General features: G+C 39.8%; 1 protein-coding gene across 9 annotated transcripts in view; it reads left to right on the forward strand.

Annotated features, from left to right (window-relative positions):
* FBRSL1 (fibrosin like 1) overlaps window positions 1-23,163 on the forward strand; it is a 694,818-nt gene that overhangs the window by 365,791 nt on the left and 305,864 nt on the right. For 8 of the 9 annotated variants that reach the window (XM_040347748.1, XM_040347750.1, XM_040347768.1 and 5 more), the window contains one exon: window positions 6,711-6,746. The exons of the other annotated variant lie outside the window; for it this stretch is intronic. In XM_040347748.1, the coding sequence (XP_040203682.1) occupies window positions 6,711-6,746 (36 nt within the window). The remainder of the gene's footprint in view (window positions 1-6,710; window positions 6,747-23,163) is intronic. 9 annotated transcript variants of the gene reach the window in all.

Consider the following 23,163-nt stretch of genomic DNA (forward strand, 5'->3'; position numbering starts at 1 on the left):
CCAATGTGCATGTTTTTGACAGGCTTACTTTTAGCTGGCCCCCGTCACTTGAGTATTTTGTGTTTTTAATAATTAGAGTTGCAACCTTTTCTCCTTTATTCCAGAGAGACTGAAATAAGAACAAAACACTTAGAGAAAGGCAAGCAGCTACAACTTGTGAGTTATTGGATTTAACATTTCAATAGTTGAGCACACGTCTCCCTCCCTCTACCACCCTACACGTGGGACTCATGTTGAGTTCTATTAATGTAAAATATGCTTCATAACTACAGCCTGTCACAAGGAGAGCTTTGTGTCGGCTAGATTCAATTGGACAGCTAATTTAAGTTCTAAATTGAAAACACTGCCTCTTTTTCAGAATGCAAAGCAGTGGGAGAGGAGGTGGGGGTCTCTGAGGTTTTCAAAACAATAACATTTGGCTTTAACCAGCTTGCTGCCCGCAGTGATAAGATGAAATACCCAACAGGGTAATATTGCATCCCTACAGATGTAATAGCATAATGCCAAGTCTTTGCCAGGTTATGTCGAAATACATAAAAATGAAAACCATTCTGTACTGCTCTTGCATCCTATACATTGTCCTTGCCTTGAAATGGTTAAGGATCCTTTTAAGTAGATTTACTGATCATGAATGTTTTAAAGGTTAATCGCTACAGCTTATTGATTTATGTTATATAGCCCTATGGTGATATGCGTTGCAACGATTTTTTACTAATTATTAAGAAACCACCTGAGAAAAAAAAGACAGCAGGGTACGTTGGCAATAACCGACGCTATATTACATTTTGGCACCTTGAGGATTTTTTAAGGTTCCCATATGTATGCCTATGCTCTGCATTACTTTACATTGCAGAATGATCGTTTACCGTACGGCTGAAGTTGGTTCCCAAACACAATTTTCTGCTTTTAGTCTCCCAGCTTTTATTCTGCAGGGAAAGAGAGGGAGTATAGGGGGAGGCGGGAAAGGAGATATCTGCAGCAAATGTGTTTAAGAGCTGAAAGTATTTATTAAAAATGTCAGGAGAAAAGTGCTCCTGGCAGATTAAAGCTGTATTTGAGTTGACAGCTTTGACAGGCAAAAGTGATGGGAGGGGAAGCAAGGGAAAGGGGGCGGGGGGCTGTAACTGCACATTTTCCTCTTGTGCAGAACGCTGGAATGAGGAATAGAATCTATTTACATTTCAAATATGGGATGTTAATTGGGAACTCGGACTTCTGCAATGAAGTTGATTCAAGGAATCGACCCGTGTTTCCAAAGTAGCTTGGCACCAGTCTTTAAATGCCAGTAAAGGCATACCAACTCAATAGCCCAGCAAAATCGGCCCCTCTTATGTTTAGGTCCTTAGGAAAGGAGCATCATAAAAAGCTGCTTGTCTGGAAGCCAGGGAAGTTTCTATGGCAACAGCCTGAGCCGCGTCATATAATGTTCTACACAGTTGAGCCTCACCATTTGGGGCATTTTGATTGGGTATGGTATTAATTCATTAGCCACAACCGCCAATGAGAAATCTTTGTCATCTACCATTAGAGCAAACCAGTGTCCATAATCTAAAATGGGACAAGCTGCAGATTTTTTTTCTACTGCAAAGGCAAGACCTAGAATTTATTATTTTTCCTTCATAAATGTGGTTCCTAAATTATGTTGGCCTTTTACGGTTTGTCTTTTTTGTACAGACTTGTAAATATTTTTTTTTGTTGCCTCTGTGTAATTGTTCCCTTAATCTTTGCAGTGTTGCAACCCTTGTTAAAATCCATACATGGCCTCGCATAATGGCTTTAAGACGAGAGGGGAAAAAAAAAAAAAAGATTTTTTTTTTTTTTTTATCTGTTTCATGACCCAGCTTAAGAGCTGCCTGTGTTTTAATGGATTTTCTCCCTCACTCAATTGAATGGATTGTCCCTCATTATCATTTAAATAGAAGCCTCAGTCCCTGTGAACATGGAAAATTTGAATGCGGTTGTAAAGCTGTGATAATGTGAAATATTCTGAAGGTGAAGGGAGGGTGGGGGGATGGACGGAGAGAGGGAGGGAGGGAGCGGAAAGGGAAAAGAGAAATAACTCAATGTAATTGTCGTAGGTTCTTGATTTCCCTAACACCACCCACTACATGATGGGAAAATAGACTAATAATTGTCTCCCTGGCCTTGCCAAACCGGCTGCCCTAGTTAGCTGGAGCTAACACTCTAATTGTCAAGTGTGACCCCCCCAGATGAATGAAGATATATTCAGGGCACAGCAAGGGCTAAACATGAGTGATACCAAGAGGCAAAGATTAAATTGGCAATTATTGGCTTAGCAGGAAAGGTTGGCAGGTGCACCGTGTGCCTCTGACTCACCAGGGAAAAATAGGAAATGCAGCTGCATTATTCACACGTATGCTGAGCTTAACTCTGTCACTGCCATAGACCATTGCAGTCTTTTTTCCTCAATTTCTACATGTAGGTTTGTTCCAATACATATAATGCTTGTATTATTTTACCAAATTACCTTGGCTTCTCCTTAAATGCTGAAATTGCTTCTCTGGCATATCTAAGTAAACCTATAGATGGAGCCTGCTTGATTACAGCCTTATAATTCAGGTTTACTTCCATAGGTAGATATTCTCTGAATTTGTTCAATAATATTGTGTCTTTCTGGGTAGAACTCGTACTACACTATCCCAAAATTTCATATTGTCAGATTTTTGAATAATAGTATGCACGCAGGCCAACCCTATAATCTCACAAAATAGGAATGACACTGTTTAGATTACAGACATCTAATGTTATTCCCCTTTACCCATGAATAATGCTATTCCTATTTGAAATGTGCCCCTAGACATGGCCACAGATATCACCAGTAACCCCTAATTGTGTGTCTATAGTTTCTAAACAATTTATTGTATTTTTGAACAAATTGAAAAATCCTAATCTATTTTTAAAGATCTTATTATTCCAGTCATTGTTATGTTATGTGTTATGAAAAGTACAGCCTTGCAGACTGTGGCTGCTTTTTTGATGTACCTGTAATGTATTTAGTTGTTTAATTGGGCTTTAAGAAATGTTACCAAGTGATCCTTGCATCTTAATGTTTATCCATTGATGTGTTTTTTGAAGTGTGGGACTTGATAAGGTGCTTGTCCTTCTGTGTGTGATTCTTGGGAAGTGTTAATATTTATGCATAGATTTACCATGAAGAATGTGCTCATTTTAAAAACAACAGCATATAGCAGGCCATTGGGGACCATGATGATTTAACCAGTGAACTAGAGTAGTCCTGTAGTAGCAGACAGACATTCAGCCCTGTAAATTGGGTGACACTGCTGCCTACAGAGTAAATTGACAATGGCAAACAAAAGAGCTGTTTGCCAACCCAATATAGCCATTATATACATATATACATTAAAAAAATCTTAAAATCTTTTTTACTGCATTCAAAACTTTGTCTGCATTCTGTTGATTCTTTTATGTTACTTATTGGATATTTGCTTCCTCAACTATAGTTTTGGAGGCTATGCCTAGAAACCTGCTGGACTGAAGATTGTGGGGTTAGTCTGGAATATGACCAGAAGTATTGCAGCAGCAAAATCCGCATAGAGGAATTTAAAGCTTGGGCAAAACGCCACCTTTTAATATTGCCTGCCCTTCACATACAATATTTGGACAATCGACAGGTAGACTACCTCAGCCAGCAATTGAACCCAGAAGTGTAATAATAAAATCTGCTCAAACTTCTGGCAGACACCCTGTTTCACAGTTGCTGACTTTTACATTATGGCTGTTGAAGTTCTGGTCTCTGATTTGTGAATTCCCACACTGTTGCAAACCAGGAAGTCTACCTCATGCAAGGTCTACCATTGCACATGGAAGGCTTATTTTGCTTCTTGCCAGGAAATACCCAGAGTACCATGAAAGAGCATGTTTCAGCACTTGCAATCCTACTCCACAGAGTGCTAGATCTCATTCCTTGGTTAAGACTTTAGTTTAAGATGTATTTCATGAAGTTTCTCCTGTTCAGCCATCTGTGACTCCATTGGGATTTGAATTCGACTTTCTCAGCCATTCAAAAATGTCATTGTCTTTCCCACCCACAACGATACTTTCCTTATTGCTATCACCTATTTGAGGTGCGTGTTTTTCTAAGCTCACAGCCTTGTCCTATATAGAAACTTACTTAAGCCAGGTACACATGGGCCGAATGTCAGACAATTTCCAGTTCAAAAAAGAAAACCTCTGACATTCGGCTTGTGCACATGTCGTTATGTCGGATGTGCACGCTGGAAAACCAGCACCTGACCGACTCCCGATCATTGGTCTCTGCCGGTCCGTCCCCCTGTCAGAACACAATAGCTCAGAAGGGGAGATCGCTATACTGGAGCTGATTTTATTGTTTTCTGTTTAACCCGCTGGGTTGAGGGGAAAAAAAAACTAATGCTGTGTACCAGGCTTTAGTCTTACACAAAAAGGTGTTTTTTATGGCCTAGAGCCTCCATTCTTCCTAAAGTGTTTTTTGCCTTTTTTCTCTACCATTCAATCGTTCCTCCATCTTCACCTGCAGTTCAGCAGAAGGAAATGTCATACAGTTCATACTGTTTGGATTCACTTCAGCCACTGACAAAAAATGCAAAGCATTTTCTGATTGGTTGTGGTGGAGTGGCAAGGTGTTGAAGTCACTATCATCACCTTGCCCAATCCGAGACCACTTTGTGTTATTTGAATGGCGTACTGAGCGAGTGACCTCTTCCTGACCTCTTCATTAAGCAGAAGGGCATCTGGAAGTTAGCAGTGATGTAGCGGTGCATACTACAGTGTTTTCCAGCCTTATATTTGATTGGTGTTTAAGGCCCCTTTCCTGGGAGGATCCGTTTTTGGACATCCGCTTGCTCAGCGGGGATTGCTCCATTGATCCCCGCTGAGCCGGCTGACGACTATTCTGTCTCTGCACACTGTGCAGAGACAGACCAGTCAGATCTCCGCTCTCCTCTATGGGGGATCGGATGAAAACAAACTGTCTGTTCGGTTTTTTTTTTCTGGTTCGATCCGCCAGACGAATGCAAAATAGTGTTTGCATTCGTCACACTTTAGTGGAGAGGACCGGATCGAGGCTGATATCCGACGCTCCATAGAGGTACATGGGGCGCCCTTTCAGATCCGCCTGAAAAAACTAACAGGCACATCTGAATGGTCAGCACATGTGAAAGGGGCCCAAGGGTAGTCTATATATGTTTTTATATAATAAAATGTACATATATATATATATATATATATATATATATATATATATATATATATATATATATATATATATATATACATACATACATACATACATACATACATACATACATACATACATACATACATACATACATACATACATACATACATACATACATACATACACACACATACACACACATATACACACACACACAGTGCATTCGTTAAGTATTCAGACCCCCCTTCACTTTTTCATATTGGTAAAGTACAGAGATGATCCTCAATGAAAACCTGTTCTAAAGCGTTCAGTCCCACCAACTGGCCCGAAGGTTCACGTTACGACATGACAACGATCCTAACCACACAGCTAAGGCAGCACAGGAGTGGCTTATGGACAACTCATTGAATGTCCTAGAGTGGCCCACCCAGAGCCCTGACTTGAACCCTATTTAACATCTCTGGAGAGACCTGAAAATGGCTGTCCACTGACTATCTACTTCCAACCTGACTAAGCTTGAGAGGATTTGCAAAGAAGAATGGCAGAAATTCCCTCAATCTAGGTGCACAAAGCTTGTTGCGTCATACCAAAAAAGACCCAAGGCTGTAATTGCTGCCAAAGGTGCTTCACCAAAGTACTGAGTGAAGGGTCTGAATACTTGCAGTAAGAACATGTGATTTTTTTTTTTCATTTTTTTTTTCTTTTTAATAAATTCTGACATTTCTAAAATGTTTTCATTTTTTGTAAATACAGGATACTGAGTGTCGATTAATGAGAAAACCATACATTTAAACAACTGTAGTATCAGACTGCAACATACGAAACCTGAAAAAGTGAAGGGGGTCTGAATGCTTTATGAATGCACGGTGGTTACTTGTGTACTTTCCAAATCAAACTGTGGAAAAACAACTAATTGCAGAGCTGAAATGTGGGAGCTGTCTTGCCTACCAAAAATTTCACTCTGTTAAGCCAATTTTCTAATCCAGGAATCCCTGCCAGACACTATATGATTACCTGATCTTTTACTTTTCTCAATTGCAGTTAGAGCAGTGCAGCTTGGCCAACTGTTATTGGACAGTTGAGGAATACCACCTTAAGGGACACCAGCTCTGTGATCTCTCCTCTAATCCACAAACACAGGACTGGACCATGCAGTAAAGTCTGATTGGCTTATGGTTTTGTCCCTTCTTTGCTCAATATGAATGCTGATGTGCAAGGGACCATAGGAGGCTAGTAAAAAGAAAAAATCTAAAGTATTAAAAACTATATTTGCCTATTCTGTATTTAATATATGAATTAATTTAAATGTAGCATTGTATACTTGCCTACTAGTTAGAAAACTGTGTAACTGAATGATATAATGTACAGACAACACTATGTATATAACTGATAACTTTCTAGGGCAGCTTATTGTGGTGAGAAGTGGTACTGCCTGCAGCACAACTTTGGTTTTTGAAGGTAAATGGAAAAAAAAATTCTATGCCTTGTTGATCGTCCTCTTTTTCCTCCACAGAGCTCAGCTCAATCACTTTCAGGACACGGCTACTCAGTAAGTCATTTTTCTCCTTGCATTTCCTGTTGCTCAATAAATGACATCTTTGCTGTTAAAACCAAGGAGCTATTCTTGTGTGATTGGTCCAACTACCAGCAGGAAAGAATGTTCATGAGTGAGAAATAGGCAGTTCTAAGCAATGGAGCTATAAATGTAAATTAATAATCCATCACTTTTTTTGCACACCAAAAATAAGACTTGTAAACATTTGAGGTTGTTTGTGAAGCCAAAACATATACTCAAAAAAAATTGTATAACCTATTCAGGTGTTGCAAATATTCTGTCTAGTACAGTTTTTATGAAACATTCAGAATAGAGGTTTTAGTAATACAAGTAAATGCCTCTGCATGCTTTTAAAAGCTAAGCTCACCTTTTAAAAATAAAAAAGGCACTTTTTTTCCCAGGTAAAAAAAAATTGCATTTATTATTTTCTTCTTAGACACCTGTAGAGCATTGCACCCACAATCGGCAGATTGCATGTGCAATGTCAGGCTCCTGCAGGCTCCTCCTACAGCTTTCTTTCCATACCTGTGTACACTCTTTGTTTGAAAGCTGGAGAAAGTATCCTTGAATTACGAGAGTGCTCACCATTGAGAACTGCAAGCCGTTTGCCATGGTGGAATACAGAACGTTGTAGTTTATACATTCAAAGTTTCCTGTGATGGAATGATGCGGCTGTATGGGCGGAGCTCCACAGCTACATTATTTAAAAAATTTGACGGCAGGTTGGGGGGGGGGGGGGGGTTGAGGATTGAGGCTATAGCTGGAGGTACTGGAACATGTTTCATGTTACACCCCAAAAGGTGATCTTGGTCTTTAAATGAGTATTTGCATTGCCTATGTAGAGCAGAGCACGTGTTCACTTTGGGCACATTTTTTCTTTCCCCATGCAGTGGGGCTGTGCCCGCACTGCGTTGGTTAACTGCTCATTTTGTCTAGGGGTGGCCACAGAGCCTATACTCGATCTTTCGATCCCCTGAAAAAAGGCACTCCCTCATGTCCAGCAGTTGGCTGTTCCTGACATCTTTACCTTTTAGGCCGGTCTATGGATGTGATGACGTCAGGAACAGACCGCAGGGGAGCAGGAGCCACAGGGACCGGTCTTGCACTAGGAGGATTAGGTGAGTATATCTTGGCTCTCCAATCCCCTAGACACAAATGAGCAGTTAACCGATGCATTGTGGGTATAGCCCCACTGCATGTGGAAAAAATTAGCTTGAAGTTCAGCTTTAAATCTGAGCATGTTACACTTGCCTTCCCTTTGCCCTCCGCTGCACCCTATGTTATCTCTAAGTCAATCCTAGTTGGAATTTACACAGGCCCGAGGAATCTTCTTACCTACCCCCTGTGGCAGCACTGATGCCTAAGTGTCCGGTTTCCAAACACCAGTGCTGTCTTGTGTGAAGGAGAGTAAAATGCTCCCCTCCGCCAGGCAATTCTCATGCCATCGAACACTGAATGGAGCAGCTGGGCAGTAAAAGGAAAGTTAGATATAAGCAGTTGCATTTGCCCTGCAGGGAAAACGACAAATTTATTTTTAACTTGATCAAAATTGATAAAATGCGGTTGAAAAATTATGCATGTTTTTTGCATTTATTTAAATGTGTTTACCTGAAAACTTAAAAATAGACTAGCATTGATCTTGTTTTTATGTTGCTGTTTGCTAGGAATGAACCTATTTTTTGCAGTTTGTTTACCTGCAGTACATCATCTGTTAAGGTGTAAACTGTATTAGTTTGCACTTTGCAGAGTATGTCAGATGCTTCTTTTTGTAGCATAATGCTGATGCTAATTTTGGATATGCCTTTCTATCATAGTGTTGGCAATTGTTAGTGGCCTACTTCTAAAGAATGTCTCAAGCCAAAGTAAGGACTCCCATGTTGGGTGAATGATGATTGCTGCATTGTGTGAAGATCCAGTGCTGTACAATGCCTTCGGTGATCTGCTTCTTTTTATTTTGAACTACTACCTAGTGTTTCCTAATTGAGTTTAAGTAATCATGCCAAATGCAAACAAGTGATTCTTGGCTCTGGCATCTCAGTACCGACTTAGTTTAGCTTAATGACAGGGTGTCTTTTGGCATCAATCCTGGCACAGGATAGATTTATAGTTTCAATGACTATAAGCAAAGTATGGATTAGAAGGGGTTTACAAGCTGGCCATAGATTAGAAGATTTTTTGCATGAACACTCGTATGAACATTCATACAAAAACTCTAATCAGAACACTCCATGACATGGTTTTATAGTCAAAACACCTGTGCAAAGGACTACCAGCATCAGGTTCTTGGTACCAAAAAACAAAGTTCTAGTCCAAAACAGGAGCAGTCTGCAGTGAGCAGGAGGCTACTAGGGTAAATTCAGGATGTTGGCGTTTCATGCTGGGCCACATATTGTATTTTTAGCACAACCTTTTTCATTTACCTCATTCACAACCAAAAACGCTCTTTTGGGAGAGAAAGTATTTGGTCTCCACTGAGAAAGAAAAAAACATTTTTATGCCATCCTACACACCCACATCTCTTGTTGTGATGTATATTGTTTCCTTACAAGTGCTTTTATTATCCTTAGTCAGTAGGAGGCTTTCATTCTTTCCAGCTTCGTGCAGCAGGATCTGCTGTTGGCCTGATTTTCACATGGTAGCAGTGGGCTTGACATCTGATAGGCTTTAGTATAGCGAAAAGGCCCCGAATCAGGGACTAATGAGAAGCTGAAACTCGGAGATAGATCAAGCAGTGTGATGTGGAAGAAAAGATTCTTCCTTGACAATTGTTCCTCTGCTTATACATGAGAGTTTCAAAGCAAACCTGTATCCCTCACTGCTCATCAGTGGTACAGGGCTTTCGTATGGCAAAACCTTGAAGAGGAAGGGAGATCTAAGAGAACAAAAGAGAGAGAGAAAAAGAAGCAGAACAGCATAATGAATCCTGTACATCTATCTGTTGTTTGTAGTCATTTTAATGGTCACATGTTTTTCATTTCTTTAATAAAAAGAAAGGGCTTCAAAATGTAGATGCTTTAAAACTGGAATGCTTTACTAACCCTTTAGTTCCTGCAGTAGTTTCCAACACAATTCTTTATTTTTTATTCCTAAAGTTCTTTTTTACTTGCAGCTTTTTTAATATACATGAGTAGTTACTTTTTCAATATTTAATATAAAGTTTTATTTAATAAATGCTTGATTATATTTAGGGTTGTCCAGATACCGATACTAGTATCGGTATCGGGACCGATACCGAGTATTTGCGGGAGTACTTGTACTCGCGCAAATGCTCCCGATGCCTGATAGAATACTTTTTTTGTATTTATCAACATGTTCTATGAAAATTCTTTGAGTTTTTTTACTACTGCGTGACAAGCAAATACATTTTTTTTATTCATTTTTACTCATTTTTATTCTTTTATAATGTCTTGAGTTAGAGTTCTTCATAATTCTAAAGAAAATATCCTTAGTCTGTATTGTGGTTTGAAAAATGTCACATGACATTAAAAAAAAGTATTGGTATTCGGTATCGGCGAGTACATGAAAAAAAGTATCGGTACTTGTACTCGGTCCTAAAAAAGTGGTGTCGGGACAACCCTAATTATATTCTATAGCACATTCTATCAGTTTAAGTTCAATTAAAGGACATAATCTAATTCTGCCCCTACCCAGTTTGTATGGTTTCCTTTTTTAAATCGCACCCAGAAAAACTGTCACATCCCCTGCATCACCTCTTCCAGTTATGGCAACCATTTACCTGGAATTTTCCCTGCTGTTCTGCTGATGGGTCTTGTGTCCTGAAATTACGATGGAAGGCTTAAAAAAATGGCAACCGCTTGCACTATGGACATCGACTCAGTGTGACCAAATCTAAACTAGGTAATTTAAAAAGGCTTCGGCTCTGCTCTCCACACACAAGAGAAGGACCTCTCCTGTGGGTGGAAATCAGATCTAACATTACCTGGTTTAGTTTAATCACAGTGAGTCGGAGTCTTGAGTGAGATTGATTTGTAATTTTTCTGTAGCATATTGTAGCCTGACAAGCGGTTGTATACAATATGCACCAGTTCATTATATTTAATGTTGGCTGATATCAGTGATAGGAGCAATAGGGTGGTGCATTTTTGTTTGCCTAATGTAAGGGCTCCAGTTATGCCTTGGTGATGGCCTCTTCCTACAGTCAATGGGCAGTGTCTGTGTCACCAGGATGCCAACTGGGGAATGCAGACTTTCATACTACAGACTATGCACGTCATTTCAGTTTTTGGTAAGTGCTCGGGGAGATAGATTATTAAAAAAATAAGTAAATGTATATGTCACATGAGTGTCAATACAACTGCTGTTCTGACCATAGGGCTGGTCAAAATGGCTGCAGCCGGAAAATTTGTCAATCTGCGCTATATAGCGTGGATACAGAAATCTGTGTTTCTTTTTTTCCCTTTTTTCTTTGTGTCAAAATGTAAAGAACGCTGTTGATCAGCAATTGCTGAAATGAAAAATATGTTCATCAATGCTTGGAAATTAAACAGTTCATTGTTAATTAGTTCCCAAATCATTTCCCTCACTGAACATAATCTTGCATCCCATGAATTCCTCTAATACCACTCAGTTAAACACCCCATGCCTATCCCACATAATTGAAGCTTTCAGCCTAGTCAGTGTTTCTGTCTTAAACAAAGTGATTGATAGACATTCTCATCCATTGAGGGACACAGGAAGTCAGACACAGTCTGGTTATGAACAAGCATGCGTGTGGATACTGGTTAAATTTTTTTTAGGTTTTTGTATTTACTGTAAAATCAATTTCTTGGAGTTCATTGAGGGACGTAGCGATTCTGATACAGTCAAGACACATCATAAATATCATAAAGCAGCCTATTATTTATATGTACATTTATCTTCCTTTGACTTCAGTCGAGATTTTTCGCGATATCACTGCTTGAGCTGGCCTCTACAGCTATCCAGATCTGTATTTCATCAGCCTGACTTTGGAGACTGTATCCAGACCTTACTGGACAGACTTTGTTGCACAAATCTAGGTCCTGCAGTACTATTGCCTCCAGTAAGAAGTGGGTGTTCTCCATTCAGCAGTGAAAGTTTACTGACCCTGTGCTAGACTATTCTAAGAGTATTAGCTGAAGTCATAACATCTTTTCAAATAAATTTGGTTCTCCGCAACCAGTAGCATCTGCTCTAAGAGGAGAGATTTGTGCCCCTGGGTGCTCCTCGGATCCTATGTAGTGTTGAGGAATCATCTTTGAAGAACCTTGTGTGTCCCTTGATTGTCAGCAGATGGATGCCCCTAGCTTCTTGAGGCAGGTATTTGCTGGAAACAGTGTATGTCTAGAGCCTTTCCCAGAAGACTGCTAATTAGCCAATGTGGGAGGATAAATCAGTGAAGAGGTCCCATGAAGATCTATGGGACCTCTTCACTGATTGATCCTCCCACATTGGCTAATTAGCAGTCTTCTGGGAAAGGCTCTCCACATATTCACCCTTGTCCTGCTTACAATCGGGTAAATGCTCTAGGATATCTACCTAAGCTGGTAGGATATCCACTTAAGCTGGCCATACTTTATACAACTATACTAAGTTATTCAACTATGAAGTGTAAGGGCCTGCCTGATTACACACAAATTGAAAGTGTTTAGGTTTGACCTCATGTTATATGGTTTTGGTAAATCTAAAGGGAAATTGTACTAGAATGTTTTTATATTGTATGGCCAGCCTAAGGACCCCTTCCAATAATCCACAGCTCTTGTTTCTTTTTCTGAACTTGGTGAAATCGGAAGATTCCTGGATCTGCTTTCTAACCGCATTCCTCTGCAGGCCCCAGTGTCGTCTAGGGGTGTCAGAGGGTGTATTTTCTTTGCACCCTATGACTGCTGTCACATTGACTTTGTGGAATTGACCTTTCAGTTTCAAATGGGCTTTCGTGTGCTTTTGGATTGTGCTTATACCATACAATATCTGGTGTACCTCACTTAGTGAGTTTGGTTGTCTGGCTTACATTTTATCCCCTTGCCCCTAGGGATTAAGATGATAGGTCTCGGACCTTCCTATGTAGACCACGCCTAGACCTGTTTTTTTGTATTAGGCTCCCTTTAGGACCCATTCTTCCAGAGTTATTCAGGGTTTATTCCCAGTGATCTGTGTGAAGTTATTTCCTCCTAGCGGTGACCTTCTCCATCCTGGTCTGGAGCATCAGGTTGATCCTCTGTTTGTTTGTTTTTTGTTTTTTTTCCCCTTTGGTCTGTTTGCAAGATTCCCCTACTTGGTAGGGGGCTCACCTCATCTGTTAAATTTAGAGTGTTTGTTCATTAAAGAGGCTCCTGGGTGTCGGTCACTCTTCAGTCCACCTAGTAAGGTCTGCTAGTTTTTTTTTTTTGCTGTGTTGCCCAGGCATCATTTGGATTGCTTTTGTGATGCCTTGTTGAAATGTATTCAACAGTTCTGTGTAACTATCATTTTAATATTCATGTATTGTCAGGGAGATTTTGCTGTTCATTTAATTTTTTATTTTTTTTGTAAGGAGTAGCAACTTTATGGTTGTGATATAACAATAGTCTTATTTGTGGTTTATGTGTAAACTTTGTTGTAAGGAATTTTGCTGGGTTGATGCTGCTTCTACTTGCAAGCAAGATTAACTAAACCGGACCACAAGTAAAATGGATACTTGGATATGAGGTAGAATTCTGAACTCTGTAAACATCCTAGTAAGGGTATCTTGCCTTTCTACTCTTTAAATCATCTTAACTCTTGAGAGAGGCTACAGTGACATGTGTATCTCCTGTGATCAGCAGCTAAAGCCACAAAGAAAATGATATCCAGTTGGATCCCATTTCCTTCGTGTGTTACAAATACCTTAAAGAATAAATGCTCTAAGCTGTCTCTTTGAAGCACTGTCACATGGGATAAGCACGATTACTGGATCTTCACATTGTGGAGGGAGAGGAATAAACAGCCGTAAATAATCCGCCACTTGTCTACGGAGATGTGAAAATTGAGTACAGGGGGATTTGGCTTCTGTGCAGATGCTGGAAGGGGAGGGAGGAGAGGTTATGATCTGAGCTGGGATACAGGCTAGAGAGATAACTGGATTTCATTCTGACACATTGATGTACGTGGCAGGATTTCTACTCAAGCTAAGCACCACAAGAAAAAAAAAAAGTTCCTTGCATACTATTTGATTGCACTCATCCTGGAGCTTTCAGTCATGTTAATTGTAGTGTTTGACAATTTGAAGATTATTAAGCCACAGTTACTGAACTTTTTTTTTTGTTGAGTGGTAAGAAAACCCAAGGAAATAAAGTCCTCTGTGTAAAAAAACTTAAAATAACACTCAAAATACTAATAATAATTTATAACTGAACAGAGATTGAGCTATTCATGTAGTGCTGCTGTGGATCCTATTGTTTCATGTTAATTGCCATTATACCGTAGGCTTAAAATGGACAGTTGTCTGTTGTGTGGTTTCTAGGCAGGAAATCCTGTGCATCTGCTACTCATTATAACACCTATAGTGTAAATAATTCAGTTCTGCTAAGCTCCTTAAAGTGCATCAATGACCAAAATGTAAAATTGCGTATTAACCACTTCCATACAGGGCACTTATACACCTTCCTGCCCAGACTAATTTTTAGCTTTCAGCGCTGTTGCACTTTGAATGACAATTGCGCGGTCTTGCTACACTGTACCCAAACTAATGGGGGATCGGATGAACACGGACCGTATGTCCTTGTTCACCCGATCCGCCAGACGGAAGGAAAAGTAGGTTTTTCCTCCGTCACACTTTGGCGGATCGGAGCGGGTCGGATGTCAGCGGGCATGCCACCGCTGACATCCGCAGCTCAATAGAGGAGCACGGAGCGCCCGTACAGGTCCGCAAAAAAAACTGACAGACGGACCTGTACGGGCGCTCAGTGTGAAAGAGCCCTTAGAAGGGACAATTCGGTTTGTTGCAGGCTGGTTGGTAAGTTGAGCTAGGAATTTTTCTTTGTTTAATTATATATAGAGACAGATTTTTTTTGTTTTGTCCTGTAGACAGGGAGTGAAGGGTGAGCTCTCCAAAACGAGTGTTTCCATTGAAAAAAAATGACCCTTCTATTTATGTTCTTGTGGCAACTATTCGTTTTCCCAGCATTTTCTGTCCTAGAGGTTACCAGGTCAAAAAGAGAGTGTAAATAATGCTTATGGGAACTTGGCATTAAAAACATTACAGGGGTCCAAACCCGTCATCAATATATCCACAACTGAAAAGAAAAGTTTTGGCTTTAGAAACACTTTAATTAGAAATGGTCACATTGTCTGAGTATAGTAAGTATATTCCTGGTATAATTGATGGCTTAAACAATCATAGAATAAAACATATTTTTCAATAGCTTTTACATCTCCTAATTATTCTGCTCCTGTGACTTTGTAGTATGTTGTGCAATGTATAATTCTGCTTGCAGATTAATGCACTGCTTATCTCTCTAGCTAGTATGGAGGGCTTTGCTGAACACAGGTTTGAGGATCACAACTTGCAGCTATGATAATTTTATACATCTCATTATCAGTTGGGAGGCTTAACCTGGTGACATGAAAACTGCCAACTGGGAGAAAGAAGCGCAATGTATCTGAGGCTTCACAAGCTTTGTAACAAGTTATTAGAAAGTGCCATATTCCCAATGTGAGAATAAACAATGAGGAGGGGTTTATGTTGGGTTTTTCCTCCTTTTTTGGAGAGAGAAATTGAGGAAACTCTCATACATGTTAGTAAGTATTGCTGGATTTGCTAACACTGTATAAATGATTTTATTTAGACCTGTGGTTGCTGCAGTACACGCTGTCAAATCAGTTTTCTAGGAATAAATGGTGCAATAACATGACCATGATTAGAACTAGCAGGTGAGAGATTGGGGCTGATTCATTAAAACTGAGGAGAAGAAAATTAGACTAAAATTGGAGCTGTTACCAGCAATAAACATTCAGACTTCAACACCATTTCATGAAAGAATAATTGTGAACCTGTTTGAAGAGAAAAAACATAAGCCTTATGCTGCAAAGCAGGCACACAAGTCCCTTGAAGTTTTAGTGATTTCTGAAGGATAAAACCTGTAGAAGGGTGTCTTGTACAGCCTCTGGCCTGCCACAGGTGACTTATCTGGGCTGCTACTTCTTCGGGGGGGGGCTTTTGATCTATGCCCTGTTCTGGAAATAAGGATTTTCAGAAGTGTCATGCCTGGTCATCTGTTAAAGTGGATGTAAACCCTCCATACACCCAGTGAAGTGAACAGCCTCAGATGATACACAGAGATTAACCAAATCTCCCTACATAGGTTTTATATGTATATCTCCTGTGTTGATGTCTGGGCATACAGTCAAGATAGTTAACATTGCTGATTGGAGGAAAGGCACCCACCCCCTCTCCTCATAGGCAGAGACTCTCAGAGCTGTTTTGTAACAGGAGCTGCTCTCTGCTACTCTATTTTAGCAACCCTCTTTTGACAAAAGATTCAGACTGCTTTTGTCTAAAAAGTAAAAAAATATGTCAGGAGTTCTCAGGCTGATAAGAGGAACCATTCAGAAGAGAGCTATAAGACATGGCTCATTGAAAAGAGATAACAAAATACTGCAGATATAGGTGCCCAGCTCATATTTCATGAATCGGGTTTACATCCACTTTAAAGTGTTATGAGACCTAGAACCCTGCATTCACTATAGCTGGCCTCTCACAGTACATAGGTCATGAAACTGCAATTATTTTAGTAAATATAAACTGCTAAATACATTTTCTCCTCAGCAGTATATAGCAGTCACTGGTTAAAGCTTGTAGAAGGAGAATTTATTCTTCTCTGACTGTCCTATTAGGCTGTATGACCCCTGAACATCTGTCTGGACAGTGCTGATTGGCTCTGTGACAAACACATGCACCCCCACCCACAAAAAAAGGAAACCAAACTGAGCATGTGCTGATTGCCCCCAAGGCTCTGTACTATCAGCAGATTGATTAGGGACTGTGGAAGAAGGGGAGAATAAGAGAAGACAGGTTTAAACAGCCTTTTTACACAATGCACAGGATTGACCTTAGTATAACCCCTTAGGTTCAACTGTTAGTATAACGTGCAAAATTTACTGCATATACAGGCTGATTTTATTATTGTGGGTTTCATAACACTTTAAGCACTGTGGTTGCACCTGTTGGTGCTACATTTCAGCAGGACATATTAGAAAGTGTGGTTTACGCTTTTGTCAGCCTGATAAAGATGAAGATCCCTATAAGACTTCCCTAGCACTGGACCATTTGAGGTGTGCACAGGAAGTAGGACAGCATGCCACAAGCTACCGGGTGGCAGAGGCCACCCACAGATAAACTCTAAGCTCTAAATTTTACTCTGAGTGTAATATATTTGGTGTTGTAATATAGTGATATGAGCATACATTATTTTCCTGCTGCGCTCTTTTTATGTCCCTATAACCGCTTTCATTTTCTTCATAAGCAGAGAGCTCTAGTAAACTGTCCAGTCACACATTCATTTTCTAAATGATTTGTTTTTTAAATGTAATATTTATATTTATTTTTCTTTCTTCTTCTTTTTTTTTTTTTTTTTACAAATAAGATCAGGAACATATGAATAGAAAAGAGCAAGTCTAGTATTTATCCTAAGGAGACCGAGTGTATAATTTCTGGCATGCTGGCAAATACGCATAGTAGTAATAGCCTCCAAGGTCTGCTCTTGGTCTATTCATATTCATCTGTGGACCACACAAACATCTCTTTTTGAAGAATGAAACGATTTCTAATCTGGGATGTCATCCATTGAGGCCACACATATTGGCAGCAACTAGACATTATTCATGTCGGCATTCACTGCTAGTGTGCTCTTCAGCAGGGTCTGTCTTTGTGCGGTGGGTCTAGGCTTAGCTTGCAGGATTTAAACTCAAGGCCCCAACTCCCTCTCTTCTGTAAATTAGAAGATAACAGACTATACATGTGAAAATACAAGCCTAGCAAGACTATTGCTGCTATCATTTTGTCATCTGTGGTCAGACTCCCTTACGAGTTTGTGGCCAGCCAGCCTCAGGCTTGCTGCAGATTGAGTCATCTGGCCCTAAAGCAAGCTCCCATCGCCTTAGTCAGTGAAGCTTGAGGCTGTGTGGGAAGGCAGAGGGGCCCAGGTTTTCTCGCTGTGGTTTCCCTATGCTGTGTAGCGGAAAAGCTCTGGCTGACTGAGACGGAAATCAGTCGGTTATCTGACGGCCACCATGCATTCAGATAAAATCAGACAGGCACACATATTTCTCTTCCTCTGAGAAGACTAAACGCAAAGGCAGCCACCTTTAATCTGTAACCTTTAGAAAAGGGATAGGTGTGAAAAGAATAATGCTCATTTCCAGGGTGAGATTTCCTGCCTTATCATTGCGGTCTCTTTCTTACAGAAGTAAAGTATTTTAATATTTGTTATTAACAAAGGCTTGAAATCTATTTGCTTTAAGAGCGTGACTGCGAAATTGAAAATACATTTAACTATCTAAATTAAAATGCAGTATTTTATGTAAGTGACCGATATAAAACAAATTGTAGATTGCAGTGTTTTGTCATTTTATATTACTGTCAACTAGTCAGACGGCCATGATGTCATATGTATGCAGAGTTAGCATAAATCCTGGAGCTGTCTGTTGCATTATGCTATTATTAATGTACAAATAGCTTAATCAAATATAATCTAAACATGGTGGCTAGTTTGGAATTCAACCAAATAGGAATTTCAAGTAGAATTTAATTTATGTATTGGATTCATTGCTTCAGCAAATAGTATGTATGTGGGCTGCTGGGTGCTCCAGAATAGGCAACCAAAGAACACATAAGGTCTCTTTGGGTAAGACCCTACTTTGCCTACTGTTTGGTGATCCCAGCATCCAGAGATCGGTTCCTTCTGCCTGTTCTCATTTAATCAATTTAAATCATAGCATAGATACGGTGACTGATTCTCTTTTAAGACTCATTTTTTTCAATCTAATGTTTAAATGGAGAGGTGAGATTAGTGCTCATCTGCTGTCAACATCAATGATTCAGTGTGACAGATTTAAAATGACATTTTGCTCATACTCTGCAATCTAATATTGGTACTTTTAGGCTAGCTTTGGCTATTTGGCAGTGGTTTGCATAAAATATTTTTCTGTTATCGTTAACAGTCTTTCGTTGCACAAAGATCAGTAATTTGCACAATACACACGTGATATCGGATGATATAGAAATAATACCTTTAGGTACAGGAAAAGTGTTGGTATTTTATTTACAATTGTTTAATTTAAAGTGAAGAAGTAGATCTTGAATTTACTTTATGGCAATGTTTGAAGATTATTTAGTAGGAAACCATCTTATTATGACTTGATGAGACTGATGAACGTTCAATTTCACATCATCTTTCTTCATCCAAAGTAGCCATAGTTTAGTAGTGTCACAATTTATCCTTCTGAGAGAACCTTGGTTATATAAATAATAAAATGTTTGTATCTTGGCAAATAGCATGAATTATCTGCTCGGTGCTCCTTCCCCCTCCCTCTCCACACCCCACCTCCTACCTTCCCACTTTTTTTTTTTTTTTGGAAACGGACCCAACGTTATCTACAAAAAAAAATTCTGGTCCTAGTTATACATATTTAATAACCGCCATAGGCAGTAATGTAAAGATTATATAGTGTCAGTCTCCCAATTAAAGTTTTAAAAGATGATTTTCTGTTTCGCTCCCAGGCCAGTCTAAAATACTTCCTCTCGGGTCTAGGGCATATGAAATCCGTGCAATTTCAAGGCATCCATTTTAATCCCTGAAATATTTATTCATGCTGCACAGTGACAGAAATTCTCCTGCAGGCAGTCCCTGTTAATATGCATGTGTCTGGCAATTACATGTCTGTAAAAGATTTCTGCCCTAACCGCGTAGAAGAGAAAAATATGTCGCTATTCCTAGTATTTCTCAAACCCACTGCCTTGATGTAGTTTAAAGGTGAAATTACAAAGTTGTTATATTGCAGCCCTATGCGTGTCTTATTAAAGTAATTTTGCAGTTCTTCCTTTGCAATTTTGAAACCTACTTTTAAAGTGGAAGTCTAGTAAAAAGAAATACCGTAGCCCAGTGTGTGTGTGTGTGTGTGTGTGTATGTGTGTGTATATATATATATAACAAATAAAACACAGCTTTTTCTACAATGCTCCCCTTATTCTAGAGCTGTCCTTTGCAGTAATTATTTTCTACCACTAGATGTCAACAGTCTTCTGGGATGAATCATGGCCATTGTCATTTATCCCACTTCCTTTAGCCCAGGTTGTCATGGAAACACCCCCTGTAGGTGCATCATGCCAGCCTGGGCTCACAGTGCTGCAGAACAGAGGGTCGATTACGCATTATTAAATGTTTAGCGATGCCATAAGGGACCACTCACTGCCATCAAAGAAAGTGGTTTGACCAACAGAGGAGGGCGAGGAGATAGTTTTGTACACATCATCAAATTTTATCTTAATAATTATTTAGATATTTTTTATGGCCTGTACCAGTTTAAGTGGGGAAAAAAAATACTTCCAATGTAATAATATTGTATATACCTATCTTCATTGGAAAGATTTAAGCCTGGTACACACTGAGTTGAACGCTGGGTAGAATGAAAAAAAAAACTGTCAGCTCCAGTTGGAGCCGTTGTACTGTGTATGCAAAGTTAGTATAGCGATCTCCTCTGCTAAGCCGTTGTGTTCTGACAAAAGGACGGCTCCCCAACCAGAAAACTCCTATTAGCGCTCTCCAACATTGACGAGTACAGTAAAAACTGTCACCCGATTGTGGTCTTCTCAATCACAGTGAAATCCCTTCTTTCTGAGATTGGTAGTGGCAACCAAGCGAGGCATCTTCCTCCAGATGGTGGACCAGGACTGTGATTGGCAGTGGCCAATCGCAGTCGTCGTCCTCCTGTAAACAGGGACCACACCCCTAGCAGAACTGCACCCAATCTCTTCCCCCATCACAAGACCTGACGATCGCAGCTAAAATAAAGTTAGATAACCAATGTTTCCCATTGTTTACAATGTGTGGGGGCACAGTGCCTTCCCCCCCAATGCAGGTGTGGCATGGAGAATTGTGAGACTGGAATACATTAGCGTCTCACTGACACTTCCCTGCACTGCTCTGCTGTTGGGGAGGGAGTCGGGTGCCGGCAAAAGGCTTTGCGTGCCGCTTGCGGCAGCAGTACCGGGGGTTGCCAACCCCTCGGCTAGAACTTTAGTTGTTTTTTTTTTTTTTTTTCTGTATGTGGCTTCCTTAATTGGAGCCCCTGTTTATTCTGGTGTCCCTCGGAGAAGTATGTAAGCTTCTATCGCTAACTCCTTCAAAAGATACTTCTTGTTGGCTGTCATGCAGATCCAATGTCTTTAGTACTTTCCAAGTCACTGACCTGCAACATACATTTGTTACAGAACAATGAAATAGAGTATTGCAGCCAAAGACAACCAAGTAATTAGCATTTTAAGCCTGTGGTCATATTTTCTATATACCTAGTTTATTAAAAAAAAAAAAAAACCTGGAGTTGGGCTTTAAGTCTGCTTATATTTTGCTGTGAAACATAGGTCAGGATTGCTGTCTTCTAGCATGTTTTTGCCAGTCCTGCTTGGGTTTTTCTAGGTTTGATGGAATGACTGGGTAGTATTTATATAAACTTTACCTTGCAGTCTGTTTTGAACAGCAGAAGCAGACTTTGAAGGCCGTGCTTGGATAATCTTCCAGCACTGCCTTTGTTGTGACTGTATTTAAAAAAAAAAAAAAATCTTTGCATGTTTTAATTGACTTTTAATACAAAGTCAAATTCAAACTCTAAATCAAACCGTTGTTATTGAAATGTTGAATATAGAGAACAACTTGAATGTGGAAGGAAGATCAACTAACTTGTATTCTAATTTAAGTGCATTGCTGGGTCTTTTTCTTGCTTTTCGGTTATTTTGATCTGAGTACAAAGGAGTCTCCTATCTGAAGCGACGGCAGTATAGACCCATAGTCAATATTACTGTTTCCAATAAATGAGCAGTGTTTCCTAATGATAAATGAAAACAGGTCTGCCCCGACAGACAGAGGAGATAGATCTGGGCCTTGAGAGAGTTTTGAAACCTTTGGGATGGAGCCAGACAGACATCATATAATAGGTCCTGGGGAAATGAAGACATATTCTCTCCATTATTTCATTTGCTGGCTTCAAACATTAAAGTCTGAGAGCTAATGAAGGCTGGAGAAAAAAGGAGGGTATGCTGGGAATCTAAGAGCATAGGAATTCTGATAATCCACATGAGTCAATCTTTCCCTGGAACAAGAGATTATTGGCATAGGCTAATATTAAGGCTCACGAGATTGCCACTTACAAGCTGAGAGGGATAGCTGATTGCAGGCTCTGTCATTTAGTTCTATAGCGGGTGATTGCTGGACATTAATGATCATGTCTATAGCTAATACACCGGATTTAATATTTACCTGTGCGTCAAACGATCACAGTCTCTGATATAGTGGTCATTCTTGGTACCTCCCAAATGAACAATATTTTACAGGAAAATATATTTTTTTTAATACAGCAGAACATTTGCAAAGCAAAGGATTGTTTCATTTCTCAGATTGTTACTATATATATATTGTATATGTATATACTTGACCAACATGCTGTATTGATTATTGCCTACAGTGCATCAATCCTCGCTGAATCATGTGAAAAATCACACTGAATCCACAAACTAAAAGAAATATATAGAATGTCATTACTGATGTATATCTAAAGATGCTTTATGTCTGTCTTTGGTACTTTGGAGGCACTAACAAGAGACCAAGCATGCAGCAGTTGATCTCCTGATCTACATACATCCCTTATATACAAGAACAAGTCTCCTGCGCTCTGATATTTTGTAGGGAGTGCTATGGGGTGGTGCGGTTCAATTAAAAGTTATCATCTAGAGTCTTGCAGCCCTCCTCAGAATCATGGGTATTCATGAAGCTATAAAAGAGAAGAAAGAGAGCGGAGGGCGCACCGACCTCGTGTGATACTGATAAAAAATATTTATTCCAATAATAAAATCAATGGTTATACTCACAAAATTGGAGTTAAAAACAGGCTTTAAAAGTGAGTACAGCAGATGTCCAGCACCGTCTGTGGAACACGAATAATCGTTTGAACCAATCGGTAGATGTAAAATCTGACGCGTTTCGGGGGCGTACCCCTTTCCTCAGAGCTAACGTGGTCTGCAGTGCTCCCTCGCCGTGAAGATTATGGGGCTATAAATACACACATACACACACCCATATGCACAGAAATACACGCCCACATAGGTGGGCAGGCAGACCTATGTTGATAGGTTCATGTCAGGGTGTAATCCTCCCAGATAGGAGGGGGGCGTTTTTTCAAGGACCACACCTCTAAATCCTCAGAG

Source organism: Rana temporaria, chromosome 1 (genome assembly GCF_905171775.1).
Source record: "Rana temporaria chromosome 1, aRanTem1.1, whole genome shotgun sequence".
Classification (NCBI taxonomy): Eukaryota; Metazoa; Chordata; class Amphibia; order Anura; family Ranidae; genus Rana; species Rana temporaria.